The following is a 24,530-nucleotide window of genomic DNA, read 5'->3' as shown; positions in this document are numbered from 1 at the left end:
TTACAAAAGAGTACGTAGGTATAGGAGACTTTTAATGTGACCGTATTAGAACCTGTATCATATTATCTACGAGACACTATGCAATTTATCTTGGGAGCATCTGTTACAAAGTGCATAGCGAATTAGCCTTGCATCTTTCCTCGTAGGTTGGAAGAGTCAATTGGCAAATTGGATCGTTTAAGCGGACACAGGGGCTCAGTTAATCTGCCTGTACTTGTGCCATTCAAATCTTTCAATGATGATAATTAGTGCAGAAAACTCTAAGAAACGGATGTGGTCAAATAATTCAGGGCCAAGTTTAATCTTCATTAAAGCACGGGTTTTGGATAGGCAGATAGGCAGTCGCTTCTTGCAAAGCACTGGAAGCCGACCCCAACATAGTTGGGAAAAAGGCTCGGAGGATGATGAATGCACGGGTTTTGGATATAATCAAATCTTCGAAAATTTATTTCTAATACGTACCATCACTCTCAAAGTAGGTATGTCTTGTTGTTCTGATCTACCATTTGACTTAATTCAACTGATTCGAGAACGTAACGTCTTTTTCTTTTTATTCAATCATAGACACAGAATAGCACAGGCTCCCATCGTAAAAGTATCTCCTTCATTGCCCAATGTACGACTTTACTATAGGATGTCTCTATTTGAATGCTCATAAACGCATATTATGAAATCGAGCCTGTTCTCACGACCCGGAATATCTGTATGAGTTGACACACGTTCATTAAACATTCATATAAGGTTCGAATCGACTGCTGAATAATTATGTGCAAACATTATGGGAAATTCTCTAATGACTACTATTACTTTCTCTCATCAGGAATTACTTATTCATCATTATCGTTCTACTTTCCCGTGCAGTGTCTATGTAAACTAATATACCTACAAACTAAACCTAGGTATATTATTATGAGCCTGTCACGTTTTAACGGTGAAATTGCAGATCGAAATTGTTTGCACTTTGTCTCTTTTTCAATATTACACACACATTTCACAATTTAAGTTACTTTGTTTTAAAATCGTTCACTTTTGACCTCTGTCAATTTAGAGTGGTTGCTTACCTTTGAACTTTGCCAAAAACTCAAAAACGGCAGTCAAATACACCATACGTATCAAATAGCCTCTTTTATCACCATCTTAGCGAACAATGTTATTTTGACCTCTACAGATTTTCAAGCTTAATAGTAGAGTTCAACATTTACCTATAGCCGTCTTTTGCGTGATACCCAATGCTTCTAAGGATTTTCGAGGACTAGATTGTGTTAACAGTGCAATCAGACGTTACCACATATGTTTTCGTAGTCACTCAACGTACCGAATACCTAACATTCATCTGAATAGGTCTTTAATTTGAAGCAAGGGTAATTAAATCTTGGCGTCTCAACTAGCACAAGTTGTATCTTAAACTTACAGCGATTTCTCAAGTTTAGGAGAACTGATACAGCCGATAGTGTTAGTTGGGGTGTTAGGTATATATCAAGAAGATCGTATTTACTTTAAATCGATACGCTTAATTAGCTATTACCTGTGGTACCAACCGCGTCCTGTGGCTTCTACCCGCACCTGGATAAAAAGTTGCATTTATTGTCCTTTCATAAACAGTCTACGTCAGTAAAAATATTAGTGCGTAAATCCACAGAATATCCCAAACTATACAGCAGTAATATCAATTGATCCAATATACTCATTCTATAACCAAAGAAGAAAATTAAAACAACACAATCAAATCAAGACCCTATTCTAAAATTCCCTGAATAAAACGGTCGACCCGATAAACTTTTAAATGCATTAAATGCCTCAGTTTAATTTCCTCTCCATAGCTTTGCATAAACGGTAGATAGAACCACTAGTTCTATAATATAGATAATAGAATCTGTGTTCGCTCGCACGACACTCGCATTGGGATGCAAATTACATTATAACATTCAATGATTATGAATGAGTTCACGCCAGCAAATGGCAATGACCCAAGGTCATCAGAATTGACACTAGTTAATACATAACTGTTGAAGTTTATTTTATTACCGGATATGTTATGCAAGTTTTGTGTGACATCATTTGTGTGGGGCCAGGCACAAGTCTTCTGTCTGTGCCCAGCAGTGGGACAGTAAAAAGGCTGACGATGATGATTATTTATGTGAATAGAGGGTTTACTAATTTACGGTGTTGCCGTGCTATTTGACCAAACACAAGACTGCAGTTTTCAAGTAATTTCAGATTACATTTTAATTTTATATGTTCAATAAAAAATTCTGCAATAGCTCATGTAAAATACTTTCACATTTCATAAAGATAAGCAGTGAAATTCGCGTCACCAGATGCTGCTTATTAACCTCTCTGAAAATCCGTAATGTGCATGAAAAAGTTGAACATTTTTCAATTTAATAAATAAAAATCCTGGACGCTGCATTAAAAGTCACCGAGAGTAGAGAAAATCGCTCTCAATTTGGTGAAATCAGACGAATCAGAAATGAATAATGCAGTTCATTTGGCCACCGAATGGCATGCCATGTCTCTGACATCGATATATAGGATAGAGCTAATTTAGCCGTAGCTACTGCAATGATAGACCAATTTATTTTAACCTCTGTTGCATTTCGGAACATTTTGTGTACGCGTTACGAATTTAATTAATGTACAATTCTAATTAGCTCGCCATTCATTTTGCTGGTGTCATTTTGACACTCGTTTATGGAGCAGTAAGAAATATGGCGGAATAGCAACGGCGCTGGAAAAGTAAAATATAATGTAGACTTGAAATGGTGAAGTTCTAACAAATTGTGTTGTGAATTCACGGTAAAACTGCAATGCTTTTGTGTTTAATGGGTTGTGTTGTTATAATATAGGTTAATAGGGTTCCGGTGAATTCACCTTTATGATGCGTCCTTTTAAAAGGACGAGAACGGAATAAAATTATGCAATGGAAGAGCTTCTTGTTAACATACATAATATACTGTATATTTTATTCTTTATTTAATTTCTAGATTTATAAAGCGTTATTATATAACTATATGAAAATTTCAACGAAGTTTATCCTTTCCCATTCCTATACTTACTCTTTGAGAAAGCGGATGACAAACGCTTCAAAACCTTATCGCTGAACTAACTTCATATAAAGCATAACGTACATATAATACGACGTTCATATAACGATAAGTTCAGACTTCAAACATGAACTCGACTTCAATCCTCAAACTTTGGCTATTTCCGATGGAAACAGTAATTTTTACTACCATAGGAACTCGAACAAATTCCGCTCAGTTTTCCTATTCAAATGCAATTCACGTGAGATCGATGTCAGACGCATGTAAATGTTGGCAATGTTTTGTGAAGCCGAACAATTTGTACGAGTATTTGGGTCAAATTAACTAAAAACTGGTCCCAATGAGAATTGAAATCCATAGGGAATGGGTTGTCCAGCGGGGAAGAGTAGACAAATGAAAGAATATAAACTTTGAAGTTAATTTGGGATATTCACAATGATGTTCAGAAAAAAGTTACGCAAATATGTTGAATGAATTTGTATATGCTGTTTCACTACTAGGCAAAGGCTTTTCCCATACTCTTCTTTCCTTCCTCGTCGGAAGAGTGCTGTGGCTTGTCGGCGAGGAAATTCTTCTCGCCAGGGTTTTCTTGTCCGTCAGAAGTTGCCTGATGATCTAATTACATATTCGTATTTATAACTGTGTTTCTTTAAATTACCAAATACTCAATATTCGTTACACAAAAGCAATATTCATTCAGATTTCAACACACTGTGCCATTCAAAAAAATATTATTCAAAAACCTCGAATATTTATTTTCATCTATTCATTCAAGATTTGCGTCTACGGTTTACGGGTTACGGTTTCTACGGTTTGGTCAACTGTCCAAAGAAACTGCCATTGGATTCGGTCGGAGTTTATTTCCAGACATTTTGTTCCAGTTTATTTCTGTGCCTTCCTGCCGCGACCAGTGACGTGCGAATCTAAGGGCTCAACTCTTTTAAACGATTCCACATACCTCATAGAAAAACGTTAGTTTCATATTATATCAAGGCATCTCGTATCTAATTGGATAAACAGTGCTTATTACCTTGTTGTCTCCCTTGACTAGGTAACTAGGTTTTTCTGTTGAAGACAATCAACTATGAGTAATCCGATGTCAATTACGGTCAATTTTACAATGACAAATGTTCGAGAACGTTGAAGTGCTCCTCATATTGATAAAATTCAAGCTTTGGGTTTGTAGGACACACATCAAAGGAAATGCATTATAATCGATCCACTAAATCTTCACTGCAGTGAAGAGCAACAAACACTTGATACGGTACAAGCGACTCGAGTGTTTGCCACCGTATAATGAGCTCTCTTTACCAACTAGTATTATCCGTTGCAAACCAAAGCAGCGAAAGTAATTCTTATCACATTGCATAACTGTCAACTAAATCAAACCACGTATAATGTCATTACCGTTATCTCGCGAAATAACCATAACACGTCGGTTTCCATTGTTTTCCATTTTCCGTGGAGTATCGTCGCGTTATCAGTGTGTGGGTTTAGTTGGCCGGCGGTCGCCACGCTCGACGCACGCTCGCTCGCCGTCGCTTTCCCGTTTCCCGAGTTTCCCGCGCGTCGCACGTAGCCACGGTACGAACCCGCTCCCCTCGCCTATCGCGCTGCATCGGGATATGTCACCCTGATATCGAATTAACGGTGTGTATAAACAACCAGTGTTTATTCCTACGGATAAGTTAATCGAGTTAATGATAAGTTAATGTGTGTCGGCCCCGTGTGTGTGGCACGTGATCGGATTACTGAATCGAGGGATAATATTGTTTTTACTGACGTAAGTAGGTACGTTTAGGGATTTGTTAATGAATTAGATCGCGATTGTGTAAGATTAGTGATAACGAGGACGGCGTGTCGAAGGTCGCACAGATTCACTTGTTTATCTTTTTATCGCTGTGTACTGACGCTATCTGTATGCTATTTGACGTGACTTTTTATTATTTATAGAAGGTTATTTGCTTTGACATTTTCGGAGGTAATTTCCTGTTTGGCTGGCTTAAATTTATAAGATAATATAATTTATTAATATATTCAAAACACCGTAAAAATAAAAGACATAAAAAGAAATAAAATATGTGATAACAATGCGAAGGGTTAATAAACCTGACAGGGTGTGGGTCCTCTTTTTATATTTCACCCTCGCGGTACGTCGGTCACCCCCTCCCGCCTCCATGATGCGTATGCATATTTGGTTTATTGTATACTTGAGGTTAGATATCAACAATATATCTTCATACCAAATGCCTTTTAAATGTCACCGCAGAAAATTCTAACACACCATAGAATTATGGGACAATTTTATGATTACTTTATAACGACCCTAAGGTAGGACACTGCATTAATGAAATGGTGGATAATTTTTAATAAGATGATGTAGATAACAATCAAGATTTAATAGAGATATATTAACAAGTTTATTAAATCAAGGTGGAATCTGTAAAGCTCTTTAATATCAACATTGATGGAGCTTTTATGCAAATTAGTGCGATTAATAATAAATAATGCATAACTACGTATAATATACTGCATCGGTTGTATCTAATTGTACTTTATTGCGATCTCTAGATAATATATTCATTTGGTTGTATATAGATTGAAATCTATCCACGTTGACATTAACCTACATAGCTCGCATTAATTACTCGACATTATTATTTATTTAGAACTGAGGTAAAACATATGTTACCATTAGTCATAGCTTTACGCTTACTATATCTAACGGGGTAAGCACACATACGAAATGTTTCTACACTGACACTGAGTTTTCTCTGAATAAAGATCTTAGAAAATATAGGTATTGTCACTACTTATGACTATTAACTGAAGTTCTATTAGTCAGTGTTTGCGGATTGTAGGGACAAGGGCGTTTGTCATGATATGATTTTTCCTAGAAAAGGGAATAACAAGAGCTGATCCCAACTCATATTAACTTTGCCTAAAGGTTCTTTTATCGTTTCGGAAGTAAACTTACGTTCAATATTACACTATTAACTAGGTTTATTCGTGAAATTCAATAGCAGTATTTAAAGATCTTTCAAAATTGACGGTAATCGTGAACAATTATGGTATTTTATGACTTGACAAAACAATTATTATGGCATACGTAAAAGAACTAGTTACTGTCTTGCATCAATTACTTATAGTCATTGTTAGGGGCACTAATGGGACCCTAAAATGTCTAAGAGTACATCTAGTGCTAAGATTATTCAGGCCACATTAGGGCACATGTCTGAAATAGGCTGAAACATAAATCCTTACCCTACCCCGAAATAAGCTAAAGATTTATTACTATGATACCTAACTACAGATGTTATAATTATTTACACACCATTTTACAATGGTTTTTTGATGCATCTTCTCGGTAATCAAGCCCCAGTTCAGTAGCGACATGGTCACCCCCTATGAATACAACCTTACAAACCAGCTGTTTTTGGTTCCTTGGATAAAAAGGTGGGGGTAACATTAATGTGCCTCTTCCTTAACCTTGTATAAAAACATGCGTGATGTTATTCATATAAACAGCTGACAACAAGTCACCTGTACAAATTACATCATTAAATCTGTAAAGTATTATCCCTTGTAGAGGACATAACCTTCATACAACTTACACATAAAATGACGTCGAATAATATTCAAAGAAACAACATATTTAACATTCCTATCTCACAATCTCGCATTCATTACACGGAAAAGGAAAATACATTGGACAGACTGACAGACTACAGTCTACATGTCGTGGGCGATCGGTAGCTTAGACCAGGTCAGGGTTAAAATACTCAACGTTATCACGAATCTAGAAGAATAGTCAATCTTTCATCATTATTATCTACCTTGGCAGTTCGCGTCAATGAAAATTGAGATAAGTGGGCGTCATTAGGTAATTCTGAAGGGAGAACTAATTTGGAAAATTTAATGATATTGATTAGAACAATCTGTAAATAAATTAGATATAGATCAATTATGATACGACCTTTCATCACGACTATTTTGACCTATTCTTCTTCTGTATAATGAGGCTTTATAGAAAGTATGATAAATATTCAGCTCTCTGAAAAAGCTAAATATAGACAAAAATAAAAATGTCAAGAGTCTCTCTTGACTCCGATTCTATTTCAGCATAACGTCAGACAATCCAGTCTGTCGTTCGTTTAACTAAAACCCTTGAATTAATAAAACTGTTTCAATAGTTAACTTATTCTAGAGCAGTTAATTAGTGCTGAAACAAAAAACAAACGTTATCGAAGCTAATTTAAATTGTCTATTTTCCACATAAAGGTTTGCATTGGAGAGGTTCCAATCCTCGAACCTTGTGAGAACATTGTTATGGGTTCACACGGATACCGCTTATATCCTGAGCTGGCATGCTACCACTAGATTCATTGTAATTAGCCCTAGTCTATATGTATGCATAACCACACTATAGAAGAGAAATCTTACATTTCCAAACAAATAATAGAGGTATATTGCTTGTGAGACGTTGACGATTCAACTCTACCGATTTAAGATTGAAAATTTTGTGAAAGAAAATTTAAATTACACGAAAAATACAATAGCAATTATCCTTCATAATTTCTATTTTTTTGGTAGATACCTATAACAATACCTATTGAATGAATGATGACTCGTTATGCAATTAATATAATAGGCATTCTCACAGTAGTCTTATTTTCGCAATGTTACTGGAATACTAAGTCCAGCAATGACTCATGTTTGACCAAGACCATACATGTGTTACAACTCCTGTCACAACTTGCTCTAGTAGCAAGGAAAACGTCAGCTACATTATAATTCGCATAACTTTACGTGAACCATGGAGAACAAAACTAGCGGAGATAGCATAACGTAAAATGTCACAAGAAAGTAGCGTGCCAAAAAGCCGGTGTTAGGCGGACCACCAAGCTCCACTCTTACACGCCTTCTGTGGAACCCGCCCATTATATACAAAATCCAATCTTCGTCAACAGATGAGTTTTGATTTGACGAGAAACCTGAAGGCTTCGTTAGTTCTAGTAACTGATAACGCCCACTGTGCATTGCTTGACCTACAAGAAGACGCCTGACCTATTTTCCCTACGGCATCTCCGCTATCTTTCCTTCCTCTGTGACATGAACTTGGTAAAGGACGTTTGTATGCCTATTACTTATGCCATAATTTATAGACATAATACGAACGAAGGAAACGCAAACATTACCTATTGTACTGTCTTCTGAGAAGTGTACATATTCTGTGTTACTGTTCTTTGAATCAAAGAGATTTTTATGCTTCGACATTTATTTTTTGAAATTGTGTATTATAACATTATATTATAAAAACATTAAGTAATACGGAGTGTCGGAACCTTATGTACAATAGTGTTCAACAAGTAAAACCACAAATTATTTAAAAAATGTTTATTTCGCGACACACATTGACGCTAACAACAGCTGTTAATGACGAAAAATGTTTTCATTCCCACGCAACTACATTTACACCTACATTTCAACAACTATGGCTTTATTAGCCAAAATCATTGTGAAATTATTAAATATGTAATGCATTATGAAACAACAAATGGTTACAACCAACTCATTAGTCTTTACAAACAATTAGTCAAACAAATAGTAGCCATGTGCACGTTTATTTGGAAATTGTAATATTACGCAGATGAACACACTGAATATTTCGTAATATGCCTCCTAAATGTAGGACGCTTATTATTGTAGCATCAAAACACCACAAATGATACATATGTTAAACTACAATATATTGTGAAGGGAAATCAAATAAATTATATTAAGTTAGAGTTCCACAAGGCAGTATCTTTGGTCCATTGCATAAAACGTAATTTTGCTTGACTGTAAATGCAATTACTTATGCACCGTTTCCTTATTAATGAATCTGGTAAGTAGTTTAATAAAACAACGATTTTATAATAAAGTTTTACAATACAGATGGTACTGCAAGAGAAATAAATAGGATCTTTACCGCATAAATACAAAATCAATAAATTCCCATTGCATAAAATTCCAATCTAGAATCTCTGAATCCGACTTATCGGCCATTCATTAAAGATTGAAAGTTCTGTATCACGGTCTTGGGACGAAAATAGATATATTATCGGTTTGTTTGGTAAACACACGTTGCAGGCAAGACCATCACGGAGTATTTGGGTCAGGGACTTAGCACGTGTGTCGTAGAATACGCCCAACCAACCATTATGACCAGTCGGATTATCCCTCTATACTCGGTGAGAACATTAAACATCGGTCCTTCATTAATTGAATATAAACGGATGTTAATTTAGGTTATTAATGGAGCGTTGTTCAAAAATTAATTGGTTAAAAATTTATTTGGGATAGGTGGTGTTCGATTTGGAAAGATTTTTGGATTTATGAAGCAATTAATCCCTAAACGTTCTATTAGTATGCAGAAGATGACTTTAAAGTGAGTCATAAACTCACACAGTGTTATCACCTGCAATTTCACAATACAATATGCACTTCTACAATAATACGTAGATTTTATCACTTTCACTTGACAGTTGACCTGTACATTCTCAAGCAAACCATAGAGAGACCCTTTAAAGATCAAAAGCATGACCAAATTCTTCAATTATAATCTAATTATCCGTAACTTTAAACAATAGCCCTTATTTCACGGCTATAAAACCGATTACTCTTCGCAGCGCCTTCGACCAGCGTTTTACATCAGAAATTGGCGATGCAATCAATTTTCATGGTTGTTGTAGTAAATTGTAAGTCACAGAAGGATTGGAGGTACCTTATATGGTGTTCAAGACTAAGCTTTAGTCATAGAACCTCATAAGAAACTGGTAGACACATGTGTTTCGCAAGATAGTAATACTAGATTTTCTACCTTGTATTCATTTGTTAAGTAATTGTATGTATGTATCGTTGGTTATCTGCAAGTTTTAATCGGTATCGTTTACATGTTTACTAGTAGTTTCCTTTCCTCTCTAGATAACATTACGTTTTAGTGTGTTGAAGAATGATAGTGAAAATCGACTGTACCTATTTATTTATTTAGATTTTTTGTTAATATAGTGAAAATTATCAATTCAGTGAATTATTCCTTCCGATGACCTATTTAAGATTCCAAAGAGCTACCTGATTGTATACCATATTTAATACTGTTATTATTTATCTTGTTCTAGCATGAGTCACTATCAATAATAATCTAAATACAATTAATTACTTCGATGCACTCGGCGACGGTAATCTATGTAATTATCGGTACATATTAGATGATCAACTATAATTTCTGATACGGTTACAAATGGGGTCACATCGCAATGGCTATGATAATTTGAAGTTAATGACAGTTATTGTACATTTAAATGTGATTCAAGTACAAATAATCGTATCCACTTTGTCTTCGTGAAGGGCTTAGTTTACTTGGTTATAATTGGTGCTAGAGAAAGCGGCTATACACATACACACACAGTATTTGGTAATAACTCTCAATTTCTACTGTTTGTTTATTCATATTTGTATGCAAGAAAACGTAGAGAAATTGATCAAAAATGTAGCCTTTCTAATGGGCGTAAAAACACTACGATTTATTTAATGATATGTTCCCATATTGTTTTTATAGGACTTCCAAATTGCAGAACATACTGGATTTGAACGACAGCAAAAACAATCACGGATCGTCTCCGTCGACGTAAATAGACTAATGCAGTTTTTATTTACCAATCACTTAGCGTTGAAAGCAGTACCTATACTTCAGACTAGTCCATGTGCTATTCTCGACAATTGTTAGGCAAATACTCAGCAAATACATATAAGAAAGATCAACAAAACCAGATTGAACCAGATTATTTCTAACACTCAAACATCACGTACAAATATAATTTTAAATCGATTAATTACTGGAATAATTAATCGGATCCAAATCTTGTTGAATGAACCGGAACGGAAACAATGATCGATTATTTACTCGATTAGAATCGAATTCATGGTAATTTTCAAACATTAGCATGGTCTAAGTTCGTAGGTGTTAGATTAAACAACACGTTCGTACTAATTGTGAAATTCCGAGTTACTAAGTAACTGTAATGGGTGAGTCACACTTTCCTTTGAAGAAACTCGACAAAATCGTTTTGACTACTTGCGGAAAAATAAGTAGGTAATAGATATTGTAGATCAAAAGAAGTGTTTAATTGAAATTGACGAAAAATAGGCACTTATACTAAGGCAGACTTTAATTAGGAATAAAAAAACAAGTAGTCTCGTTTTTCACGCAATTTGTTAATTAAGATTAGCAAAGGTATATTCTTGAGAGAGCTTTTATTACATATTATATTATTTTGTTTATAAAAATAATCTTTAGAATAAAGTTTTTACTACAGAACTTATACATTTCAAGATAAATTACTCCATCCCTTTTACTTAAAAGAATCGATTTTCTCGTATTCTTTATATACTTTCTATATTTATCTCACAAAGAACTATAGCAATCGTTTCATGTATTTAAATTGATACTATTTAATGCATTCCCACGAATTACTAGGAGCAGATTAAGATAAATCCTCTGTTATCCGAAGACAGAACCAATAAAGCTACAATTCTCCAGAGTATTAGGTACGGTTGTCGAAGCTACGGAATTATTTCCAACTTTTCCATCCTGCTTCCTTAATTTAGCTCACTTTGTGTTAATGATTCAACTCATTCATTAGACTGTTTGTACGTCACTTCGAGTAGCCGTGACTCAAGCGTGTTGTAATATTTGTATTTTTGTAAATTGACGCGCGTATTCTACCTATATTTAGCTGTCACATCTGTTCTAATTCTATGTTCTATGATATATTATTGTTGGGTCATTACGAAGCATTTGTTTTGAGTTGACCTTCGATTATTTAATGGATGGTAAACAATGCCGCATTTAATTTAGTATTTTGGAAATCTAGGTTAATCTGGTTTATATTGGTTTGTGTATGTTTATTGAAATGATGATACAATGAGCTAGGATGACGTTCACATACACACTACTGCAATCTCGACTATTCATGTGAAGAGCAGGGCAAAAAGGCAGCCTATTACGTCTTGTATGAAATTATCGATATACGATATTATTTTCGTATCGGATAGTAAAAATACATAACACTACTTCAGAAGCAGTCGAGTAAACATTAATCCTCTTATATCAATAAAAGAATTATTATTAAAAAAACAAAATACCCGACTGCACACTAAAAAAAGAGTAAAACAAGCCCCACAATAATATTGATCAATACAACTTTACTGAATATAATTTATAAATATTGATGGAAAGCATCGCAGGCGGGGACCAACAGAGGCTTATTTATAGTCATTTCGGTTGTGCACCATTTAGCAGAATTTTCGTTGGTGGCGGTCAAGGTGGTCCCCGCCTGCGATGCTTTCCATCAATATGTATAAATTATATTCAGTAAAGTTGTATTGATCAATATTATTGTGGGGCTTGTTACCCGACTGCCAAAGAAGGAGGGTAATGTTTTTCGAGTGTATGTAAGTATGTATGTATGTATGTATGTCTGTTCCTTTGTGACCTCCTGTAGCCTAAACGGCTTGATGGATTTTGATGTATGAGGTATCGTTAGATTTGTCTTGATTACGGGAGTGTCATAGGATACATTTTATCCTAAAAGTCCCACGGGATATTTTTTCTAAATTTCCCTTTAAAAAAATATGTATGCGGTATCATTAGATTCATTTCAATCACGGGAGTAATTAATATAGGATACGTTTTTTCTCAAAATTCCCACGGGAACATGTTAATTCTGCGTGAACGCAAAGCAACTCATGCGTTAGCAAGCAAAAAGCGATTCTTTTGGCGATACAATCACGTCGTCTTGATCAAATGCATGAACGTCGTCTTGATCGTCTTGAACGTCGCATTGGCGGTAAATTTATGTTGCGGAGTAACATCACTCGTAATCTAAAGCCAAATGTCGTTGAAATAATTTAAAATGGTACTTACATATACATAGTCTTCTACATCTACAACATTTTCGTTAAATAAAAACAGCTAAAAAGTTATAAATAAAAGAATTATTATTAAAAAAACAAAATACCCGACTGCACACTAAAAAAAGAGTAAAACAAGCCCCACAATAATATTGATCAATACAACTTTACTGAATATAATTTATAAATATTGATGGAAAGCATCGCAGGCGGGGACCACCTTGACCGCCACCAACGAAAATTCTGCTAAATGGTGCACAACCGAAATGACTATAAATAAGCCTCTGTTGGTCCCCGCCTGCGATGCTTTCCATCAATATTTATAAATTATATTCAGTAAAGTTGTATTGATCAATATTATTGTGGGGCTTGTTTTACTCTTTTTTTAGTGTGCAGTCGGGTATTTTGTTTTTTTAATAATAATTCTTTTATTTTACTCTTTTTTTAGTGTGCAGTCGGGTATTTTGTTTTTTTAATAATAATTCTTTTATTTATAACTTTTTAGCTGTTTTTATTTAACGAATAACTTTTTAGCTGTTTTTATTTAACGAAAATGTTGTAGATGTAGAAGACTATGTATATGTAAGTACCATTTTAAATTATTTCGACGACATTTGGCTTTAGATTACGAGTGATGTTACTCCGCAACATAAATTTACCGCCAATGCGACGTTCAAGACGATCAAGACGACGTTCATGCATTTGATCAAGACGACGTGATTGTATCGCCAAAAGAATCGCTTTTTGCTTGCTAACGCATGAGTTGCTTTGCGTTCACGCAGAATTAACATGTTCCCGTGGGAATTTTGAGAAAAAACGTATCCTATATTAATTACTCCCGTGATTGAAATGAATCTAATGATACCGCATACATATTTTTTTAAAGGGAAATTTAGAAAAAATATCCCGTGGGACTTTTAGGATAAAATGTATCCTATGACACTCCCGTAATCAAGACAAATCTAACGATACCTCATACATCAAAATCCATCAAGCCGTTTAGGCTACAGGAGGTCACAAAGGAACAGACATACATACATACTTACATACACTCGAAAAACATTACCCTCCTTCTTTGGCAGTCGGGTAATAAATCTGTAACAAAGTTCGTTGAATGACCTTCGAAATATTTTGTCACTGCCTTAAACATCGTTTGTCATAGTGTAGCTTAACAAAAATGTGTTATGAAACAAGTATGAAGATAATATGACATTAAAATTTCACCCTACAAGGAAAAGCTTTTTGGCGTACATCGATGACATTATAAAAAGTGTATTGTTTAGTTCTGAACACAAAATAATATAAAAATTGTAAGCTGAAACATTTTTTATTGACTTCAATTGAATTTATGTATTTGACATATATTTTTTTAATGTCATTTTTCAGCTCTGTTATTGGGTAAAATTCTGAAAATATATTATGCATTAATCTGAACTTCTGCTTACCCACACAAGTTCAGCAGCCTCGGTTAACGGAAAGTTGTTGAATTTCAGCTGTCCAGGCAGAAAGTGCGACAAGCGATATTTAGGTTTAGAGTTAAAGCTGAAGTTCATACAAATACGCTTGGAAATTGCTGGGTCATTTTTGCTGCCAGGACGAATATTATGTGTGCTTTGACAATAAATTTAATTTTGTGGGAAAGTTTCCTGTATGATATTAAAAAGAGGTACAGTTTGTGTCGTTGCAGGGATAATGACTGAATCTAGTGAACCCAACTAATAAAAATGTATGTTTTTCATGAGCGTCAAAGGCTATATTTCATCGTGTACTTGTAGTAGTTCCAAAGAAACCGTTTAAATTGGCGTGTATAAAATAATTTATGGAAATGTAGTTTATTAAATAAATACTCTTTGATGATGAATCACATTACAAAATCATCTGTAGGTTATACAAATTCGTTCTGTCCTCACAAACGTTGTTTGTATTCATGAGTCCAGTGTGCACCCCTTTAGTCATTTCACCCCTTTTCTTTACAGTTATTTGACACTGGTTTCTGCGACAACAATTTTAACAAATTGACATCCCCTTTTCGGAACAACGACGTATCGCATTTTGTCAGTATCGAAGACAGAATATACATTTATGGATAGATAGGTACATATCGATAGTTCTATCGTAGATATGATAAAATTGGTCATCTATCTCTTTTGGATTTAAATAGGATTCAGCTGTCTTGTATGGATTACGGAGAATTGCCTGGGGAGATTTGTTGCTTTTTTACGTGCGCGAGCGAGGTACTATGTCGTATGAAGCTGAGTATTGGAAACTGTTTGAAGTTTTTTTCTTTCCATTGGGAGGTTCGATGTCTTTTAGATTTACTTGTGGCTTAATGATTAAGATTTAGCTTCGAAGTCCAGGTCTGAGGGGGCCAATGTAAAATCAACCATAACACAAAGCTTATTTGCTTCATTTGCATCCAATGCCAAAAGTTACTTGAATTGAACATATGTACTTTAGTTCATGTAAGTACTCGATTTAACATTATACTCTATCCGCAAGCATCATTCACTATCCAACAGCCATTCATACGACACAACGTTACCATCGCAATCGCAGATACATAGCTCGATTGTGTATGACGACAGGCGCGGCACAGATCGCATTCTATTCACCTCCTCAACTTCCTACATTCGTCGCTCACACGCACACATTCACACACCATCATCCGACTGGACATCGCACGTGAATCCCTTTACTTCGCTGTTGAATTTCGTATGCCTGGTTGGTGTGTATTCTGTGTACGTGTGCGTGAGTACCGATGGTTGAAGGGAGTTAAGTATATGTTGTTGTCTGATTGTGTGATGGGTGCGGCTGGTTCACACAGCACACAGGATCTGGGCTCTATTAGCTGCGCCGGCGATCGCTCGGGTGTGGAGACGCGCCCTGATTCATAAAAATAATTCCGATACAGTGACGTATGGTTATAGTGGTGACGGAGATTTTCTGTCAAAGTTTCCGTAATATCTGTGGTTAGTTGGGTTTCGTCACCATTTGACGTGATGACAAACTTGTCATATATCTTTCCCCAAGGTGAAATATTACTTAATTGAATGATGCTTTCCTAACGTTTCTTCAAATTAAACCGGCTTTCTCGGAAATCTTATATACCTAAGAGCTGTAAACGCTTAATTTTGTGTAGAATACTTTGATTATACCAAACGAAGCGTGCTTAGATTTTCAAAGTGATATATTCGTGTGTAATTTCAACGCAACTTAAACGATTTACACAGGTGATGAACGCGAGGATAATTTGCAACATTCATTCTGTTTTCAGAGCTTCTCTTTTGTAATGATAATTATAATAATTTAAATATTTAAGCGTGTGATTCATTGACACACCTGCAACTGTGTATCGGATTCTCGTTTCACGGAATATGATATTGTAATATCTGCTTATTTTCGTATCTGACAGTGAGCCAATTCGATTTCACGGACCAAGCGCTGCGCTGTGAATAGCAACGCTGTCGTCACGAAAAGGGCGTAAACTATCTTCTAACGAGATGTAGATACGACCTTTTAGAATTTTAACAATAGTATGATAGACTGATTTAAGTAAGTCTAAGTCCTAAGCTTAGGTAAAAAGTTAGGTTACCTAGTTTCCGCACCGGCCCTGCCATTTTCCGCACAAACCCGTAGTATGACGTAAGTTTGTAAGGTCATCGGGGCTAGTGAGACCGACATTGGGGGTCGATTGAAACTAGGGGTGTGACTAGGCAATATGTGGCGATACTATAATTATATAGCAGCAGCTAATAGATAGTACCTTCATTTTACCAACAAGAAGCCCTAGAAAATGTTAAATCCTGTCTTTTTGTCAATTCGCTGTTCAAAAAAGTTCTGATTTTCAGCCTGATTTGAATAAATGAGTTTTAACTTTATACTCTGTATTGGCAACTACAGACTGTAACACGTATAGAGAGATAAAACTATAAAACTAAATGATATTCACATTTCGTTTTGTCTCGTAGGTGACATTTACGATAAAAGTATAGCATGATAAAGTGGCCATTATCTTAAGTACAATATATTTTTATTCACACTTGTATTTATATAAAAGCAGAGATATATAAAAGAGAGAGCAAAGAGGATTTTTAATCGACACAAAACCTTTTTAAAATCTTTTCACATCAAAAAGGACAATCAACGGATTGAAGCGTAGGTATCTACTGAATACATTTTTTTCTTCTACCTAGAGGATCTTCTATTTGCCCATATGATAACAGTTTATGATAATGTGTCTTTGTAATTTCTTGTAAAAAATATAACATTATTAAACTCATCATAATTTTCTACCAGCATCATAACAAGAGAACATCAAAGTGTCGACGTAATACCAAACAAAAAGCATACAGATAGTTGTAAGGTCCCGTTCAGTTTACCCAAGCCGTCCTAAATACATACAGAGATGATAATGAACTCAATATTAAACACTAGCGAGACTCAGCTGATAAATGCTCTGTACACTTTCTCCACAATTATTCTGTGCGCGTTAATTCAATATTTGTTTAGCACCGTTCAGTCCGACCCACAATCCTTTGCCGGTGTTAGGAAGAGTTTACGCGCCCGATTTTGATTGGTCACTGATTTTCTGTGTCCGATTTCTGTCTGAGTCATCGCTCAGTTGGGTGGTTTTGACACGTGTTGTCTAATAGGGTGTCTATTCTCTTTAGTAGCCAGTTAACTGAACTGTTGTTTCGTTTTGTATTTACACTCTCGTTCTACTTATAGTATTTAAAAATCATTCACCCAAAAGCCGAGTATTTTTTTAAGAAAAATCTTCACAAGTGTTTAGATCTGTCGTTATGACGAATATGTGAAACGTAAACTTTGTGACGAATCGAATAAACGCTCGTGTGCCCACACCCTTACCACAACATACTATTAATATTCAACTTATTTTATTGCGGCGATAACCTCACATTGTTAAATTGAACGTACGAATGAATTGTGATAACGGACAATGAGATTCCGATGTCGGATGGCCTTGCTCGCGGCCGTAAAGACACGAGCGTCGCCAGATAATGATGATGTGATGTAATTAAGTTTATTTACATACTACATGTGTGTATAAACACTTTCCCTTATAAAGTCGGAACACGTACATTTATTACGCAGTATAGGGTGTTCTTGTTGCGTCTTCATTGATGCTTTTTGTGTGTTATAAATTATTTTTAGGACTAGTGTTTATTTTAGCGGAATGTTTGTTTCGAGACTAGGTAATACATGAACCTTTAAAATCATTATCAAGATACATAAACATTCGCATTTTCATCGATAATTTTAAATACAGATATATACAGTAATATTCATTTCACATTTTTATTTGGTTATTTTATATTCATATTTTCCCTTTAATAACATTTATTTTTTTCAATATAGCACAAAATCATTCTCCTGCCATTTTATTCATAAATTGTATAGCACTCGGTTTTCCCTCTCATGAATTGAATCAGTTTTTAACTTTGTAGTAGTTAGTAGTATTGAGTATTGAGTGGAATAACATTCATTTAATGTATTTTACGACGTAATAATATTTATTCAGCTGGAACAAAATACAATGGGATATAAACAATAAAGTATTTTATGTACCTATGAACTGTAGTTTGTATTGGATATTATTGTGAACTGATGGCTGAGGACTTAAAAGTTTAACTTATGAGATTAAAAAAAGTAATGAGTATTCAATTATCAGTTAATCCGAAATTAAGCCTTTTTAGTTTAAAAAATATTTAACTATGGTCATATTTAGGTTTAAAGAAATGTTATTTCTGGGTTCGATTCCCAAACTGAGCAGAGAGTTAAATTGTCTAAGTTGTTTGTTATTCATCGTCGAACAGAAACTTTTAGAACTGTTGTGGGTGGTCACCAAAATACTTGTAGGCTATTCGATCAATAAAACCCACCCTACAAGTGTCAAAGACGTAGTTATTTATAAATTAAGACAATCTGAAGGAAAGCTTCAGTCATTTTTAAGACTTTTCATCCTGAAAAGACTTCTTTACTTTTCATGTTAGCTGAAAAGTAAAGAATCTTATTCGTTCAGAAAAGTATTTAGGTTAAAATATATCACAAAGATAGGTCTTGAAAAGGAGTATTGTATGTTTGTTGTCCTCTAGAAATATACTATCCTGTATCATGTTTGAAATCTCACGTAAGGGAAGAAAAGGTTGCTATCCACACGTTGTCTCTTACAAATACCAATAATAAGTATTAAATCAACTGATAACGATTGGAACTATAAAGAAAAACTAGTTTATAACTTTTTAGGTATGAAAATATAGGTATTTTATCTATTTTGATTGTGATTTCCAGAGACGGTCATGATCGCTCCGACGTTCAAGGCGCGCTCGACCTCACCAGGTATCAGACCCCGGCGACTAACAGTCCTACAACTTGTGTATTTATACAGTGTTATTCATATGCTTTGATTGATATAATAAAAGATAGATAATTATGGAAATACATCTATCATTTCAGAGGTAAATTAATGTATTTGAAAAGAACAACGATTCTGAGATGTTTCCATTTCTGAAATGGAGTTACCTAATAATAGAAGTGATACATGCCATATAGTAAGTATGTACCTACATATTATAAAGAAGCGGACTACAAAATACGCTTTTTACATGACTTCAAATAAGTCAGATATGGCATAAAAAATAATCAAAACAAAAATAATGTTTTTGTGTTATGAGCGTTTCAGCAGAAAATACAATTTCATTTTACAGTGTTTTGAATTTGTTTTTTTTTTACAAAGAAAGGTCCGCACAGACAAATGATTCAAATGAATATGTTGTCATTACCGCTTTTCAGATTACCTGGAAATTTTGTTTCCATAGAAATCGAAAGTGTAAGAGAAAATTGCTTTTCTGTAGTATGTTCGTGCTATTTAACATTCATAATATGTTATCGGAAATTCGTACCGGTAAATATTTCCGCTATATTTTAATCAAAGCATATGAATATTTGACACGTGTCAAAGTCGTTTTGATGTTTTTTTTTTCTCATTCAAATTACTTTTTTTTGTAACTTTACCAAGCTTCAGAAAAATAATAATTCGTTTGACAGTTTTTGCCTGTTGCCGTTACATTTTATGTTGTGAATTTTCAATTAAATATTGTGATATTTTAAGTCTTATAAGTTTTTTTTTTAAATATCACAATATTTTGAATTAAAATTAAATTCTTTCAGAACTGATTTGATAGTTTTCAACTAATCAATGTGGGTATGCCGCTTGCGATGTGATTTTACTAAATGTTTGATTTTGATGTGTTTTAGTATTAACAACTTTATGTTGTATTTTTAAACACTTGTACTTTAAGTTACCTATTTTCTATCTGTTTTTTTAGGTGGACACAATTCAAGTTACAGCAAATATTATGAAACGAATATTTTGATTAATTTCTTATGTTTTTGTGTATTGCTTATTATAATTTATACAAATTCAAACAAACGAAATCTCAGATATAAAAATATACACACACAAAAGTTACACTACATAAGTAGTTGATCCCAGCATTGGACATATTTCTTTCTGATTAGTAATTTGTGTCGCAAAACATAATTTCAATTTTCTATTTACTTTATACCTTAGCAACAAAGGTAATTTCATTAATTTCCTCCCGTCTACACTCATCAGAAATATTGCCACTCACAAGAAGTTTTCCCTCAAAATATACGCAAGTTCAAACGAAAACGTAAACGCTGATCCATATGAAAACGTTTATAAGAAAAGTTCTTTTATGAGTGTCGACAATCATATCCGAAATAACCATAAAATTTGGGAAAAGCCGTAAAATGGGTATTAGTCCCTTCGCGGTTCCGCTGACGATGCGAATATCTGGACAGGCGGATAGAAATGTTATATCTGACCAAGCATTTGCATATCGTTGTCATCCTTATTATTAAAGTAGTAGGGTGTTTTATGCCAGTCATCATTATTGGTGCATAAGGTCTTATGATATCTGTATCTAGGTATTGTTTGCTTGAGTAATCGTGAAAAGGTACTTTTTTATGGCATTTTTTTCGCTAAAATGGTAAAAAGTAATGCGTTTAATAAATATGTATTCTAGGCCCAAGATTAACAGAAGACAAGAACAAATTCCCAACAAAAAATTAAGGACGTGTCTACATCATCTCTAAGAAAATTCAAAAGCGTAACTTTCGTCTGAATAAAAAACTTTATGCATATTCGTGAAAGTCACGTAAAAACGTGTTCGCGTTAACATTTCCTATGAATATAAAATGTGTTAGCGACATTAGTGAGACAGCCCTGTAATCTGAGATTGCGCAAGCGCTGCGTGTGGCCTCAGCCTTACTACGTGTGTGAGTAAATATTATGTCATGACGTGATAACGATAAACCCATGCACTTCCTGTGAACTGGTCTTAGGTTTTACTATAAATAGTTATGAGTATAGCTACTTGTTTACATATTTGATACAACAAAATGTCTATAAGTAGATAACTTTGAGAGTATTATTCCAAAATTATTCAAAATCAAGATTGATAAATCGGATTTCTCAAGTCCACCAACTAAGGTGTTACTAGTCCCACTAAAAGTTAATATAATGATCCAATAAAATAGTGATTAGTCAATAGTACGTACTTAACGATTTGAACAACATTCATTAATAACAGCCTTTCACGCCATTATCGACCTTAGCGACAGGCAATAAAATACATTTGAATCCTTTATCGCTTAATACCTAAGTACACTTTCGATTTCGCTTTACACGGAGTAATTTATTCAGAGCTAATGAGAGACTCTTCATGACGCTGTTGAATCTATTAACCTTTCAGTTAGGTATTTCCTTTCAAGGTGACAAATGTATAAACAAGGATAATATTTATTTATGCTAGATAATTCATTTTTTTTTTGTATGATTGACGATTTTATTACCGCGATATAGGCGAGGAATGTTAAATTCTTGTTCCGGGTTTCGGTGTTAAAAAATGTCTTCCGGCTTTGATGGTTTCGGTTTTGAGAATTGATAAATTGATATTGTAAAATAATTTAAATCTGGCTTCCAAAATTCTGGGCTTAAAAATACATAAAGTGTAAAATACTTCCAAGATCAGGGATATGTTTTGAAAAAACAATCTTTTTCTAATCAGATAATCCATAATTAAAAATTATCCTAACTAACTGAACTGAAATTCATTTCTTCAGTCTCTCAGATTTTATTTAGTGTTAGTTTATTAACGCAGGCATTTGCCTAGTACAAGACTAATTAAAATGTAAGCCGAGAGAAGGACATGATTAGGTATTACAAGGAATCCACTCTGTTTTAATTTACGTCAAATATTAAATTTTCTTGTAAAGGAAAATTCTTTATGATAGTAAAATTTAAGTTGCTTTTGCGTTAATTAAAATGTGTTTCCTACTTTTGTGGGCTTCTTGTAAATATTTTCCAAAATAATGATCGAAAAAAAAATCATTTAGGTACTGAAAAAGCAATTTGCGCATGGGTTTACCCAGATTAGTCAAATTAACAGTGTCACCTTCATACATAATATCAGCCATTAAAAGACTGTACATAAACGTAACCACAATAATATTTACTAAATTACTGCATTTGTTATCGTACAGAAGGTATAGATATTTATTATAATAGTTAGCACATGTCTGCCAGACGTAAATTCGAGAGTCGATAATTTGTCACTTACATCATCGCAAATTGCCTTCGAATATTTAAAGAATTTACAGCCTATTAGAGTCAACACGCGTGTAATCGTCCAACTTGTCAAACAAGAACATAAAAATATATAATTTTCGTACTTCGCCCGAGATTTTCTGCGAAAACTCAGACACAATTTTCTTTTGTTCAATAGTTCTAATAGTTACTAGAATTGTATTATTATTATCGATTATTGTTTATTAAACTTCAAGATGAAGAGGGTCAACAAAATGTCATCTTGCTACCTACTTACATAACGCCTTGACACTTTAATGAAGCACATTACTTACTTAATCCTTAAACAGCAAATAAATCATAAATTCCAGCCATTTAGAACCATTCACAGCTAAGTGGTGAACAGAAAAGGGTTTTTGCTTTCCCCAAAAAACGTTTCCTCGGCTTATACAAACAATGAACTGTTCAAAAAGGGAACGTTTCCATTTGTATGAAATCCTTTTTTTTATTCCTTTGCCCACAAAAGGGGAAAAATTGAACCTCTTATTTTCCGAATACAGCTGGGAATCGTGTACGTTCGTCCCGGATTATTTACCTACAATTTTAAGAAGGTTTCGTTTGAGTAAATATAATAATTCTTTAATTTGTTGCGAATAACCGGAAAATTGGGTTCACGAGATCTGTTATTTATTCATTATTCAATCAAATCGATTTGTGGAATCAGCGAACAGTTTTATATGAACTTTTATTTTTATATGGTTGTAGAATTTTCTGTGGAACGTTGGAGTTCGATATAACATTTGTGAAGTTGTGTCGTTACTCGTGTTGGGCCACAAGTTGTATCAAAGCAGCCCCGGCACGTACGTCACTGCGACGTACTGAAAGTTTCGGATTGATTTGTGAAAGCGACACAAAAATCCTTTTACAGGAATGTTCATCTTTCAACATAAAAGTTCTGGCTACAGCCTGAGTATGTGAATCGGGATCACACACCAATAACAACTGAAGGATTCACATTTTTCTTCTAGGTAAATAAATGTATTCTAGAATGTGAACCCCTAAAGGACCAAAGATGACTAAAGAATTTCATTTTCTAAAAGGTAAAAAAATATTTATTCGATAAACTTGTAGGGCTATTCATATTGACGTTCATTATATGTTAATAGACCTTAACCAATATAATATGTACACAGCAACACGTAAATATTAAAATTATAAGCTACCGCCGCGTTCGTTCATTGAACTTTTATAGGGTTGCCAACGTCGGGGACTCGTCAGAATATTAATGGCACATAATATGTTCGGAATACTTGTTACAACTTTTCCCATTATGCCGCTCAGATTTACACCAGGAAAAATGTGTTTGACGCGTAAAAGGCGCTCAGTGGAACTCGATGAAAGTTAGCCATGTTTCGAGATGTAAACGATTATTGCTAGGGCCTGTCAATTTGTTTGATGGTGTTATCTCGAATTTGTTACAATGAAGTGGTTTTTATAACCAGTTTTGGAAGTTCCCTAAACCTTTTATATCTTACTAGCTTCTGCCAGCGGTTTCACCCGCATCCCGTGGGAACTACTTCCCGTACCGGGATAAAAAGTAGCCTATAGCCTTCCTCGATAAATGGGCTATCTAACGCTGAAAGAAATTTTCAAATCGAACCAGTAGTTCCTGAGATTAGCGCGTTCAAACAAACAAACAAACTCTTCAGCTTTATGATATTAGTATAGATTTTCTTGGTAGCTATTTTCTTGATAGAGACAGAACACTTTAATCTTTAGCCAAAGTGACATCATCAGATATTTCGATCATGAAATTAAACAATGACACGGCAGCAATTAATACATTTATTGATCTTCAATAGTGGTTGCTTAATACTCTGAAACACTCCTTGAATACA

The 24,530-nt window shown here is 34.4% G+C and overlaps 1 protein-coding gene across 17 annotated transcripts in view; it reads left to right on the top strand.

Moving 5' to 3' along the window:
• Positions 1-24,530, top strand: part of LOC124631675 (vinexin) — a 184,541-nt gene that overhangs the window by 90,546 nt on the left and 69,465 nt on the right. For 9 of the 17 annotated variants that reach the window (XM_047166191.1, XM_047166192.1, XM_047166200.1 and 6 more), the window contains one exon: positions 19,311-19,358. The exons of the other annotated variants lie outside the window; for them this stretch is intronic. In XM_047166191.1, coding sequence (XP_047022147.1) covers positions 19,311-19,358 — 48 coding nt within the window. The remainder of the gene's footprint in view (positions 1-19,310; positions 19,359-24,530) is intronic. 17 annotated transcript variants of the gene reach the window in all.

This window comes from Helicoverpa zea, chromosome 7 (assembly GCF_022581195.2).
Source record: "Helicoverpa zea isolate HzStark_Cry1AcR chromosome 7, ilHelZeax1.1, whole genome shotgun sequence".
NCBI lineage: Eukaryota > Metazoa > Arthropoda > Insecta > Lepidoptera > Noctuidae > Helicoverpa > Helicoverpa zea.
Note: the sequence above shows the minus strand (reverse complement) of the source record. Positions and strands in the feature narration are given on the sequence as shown.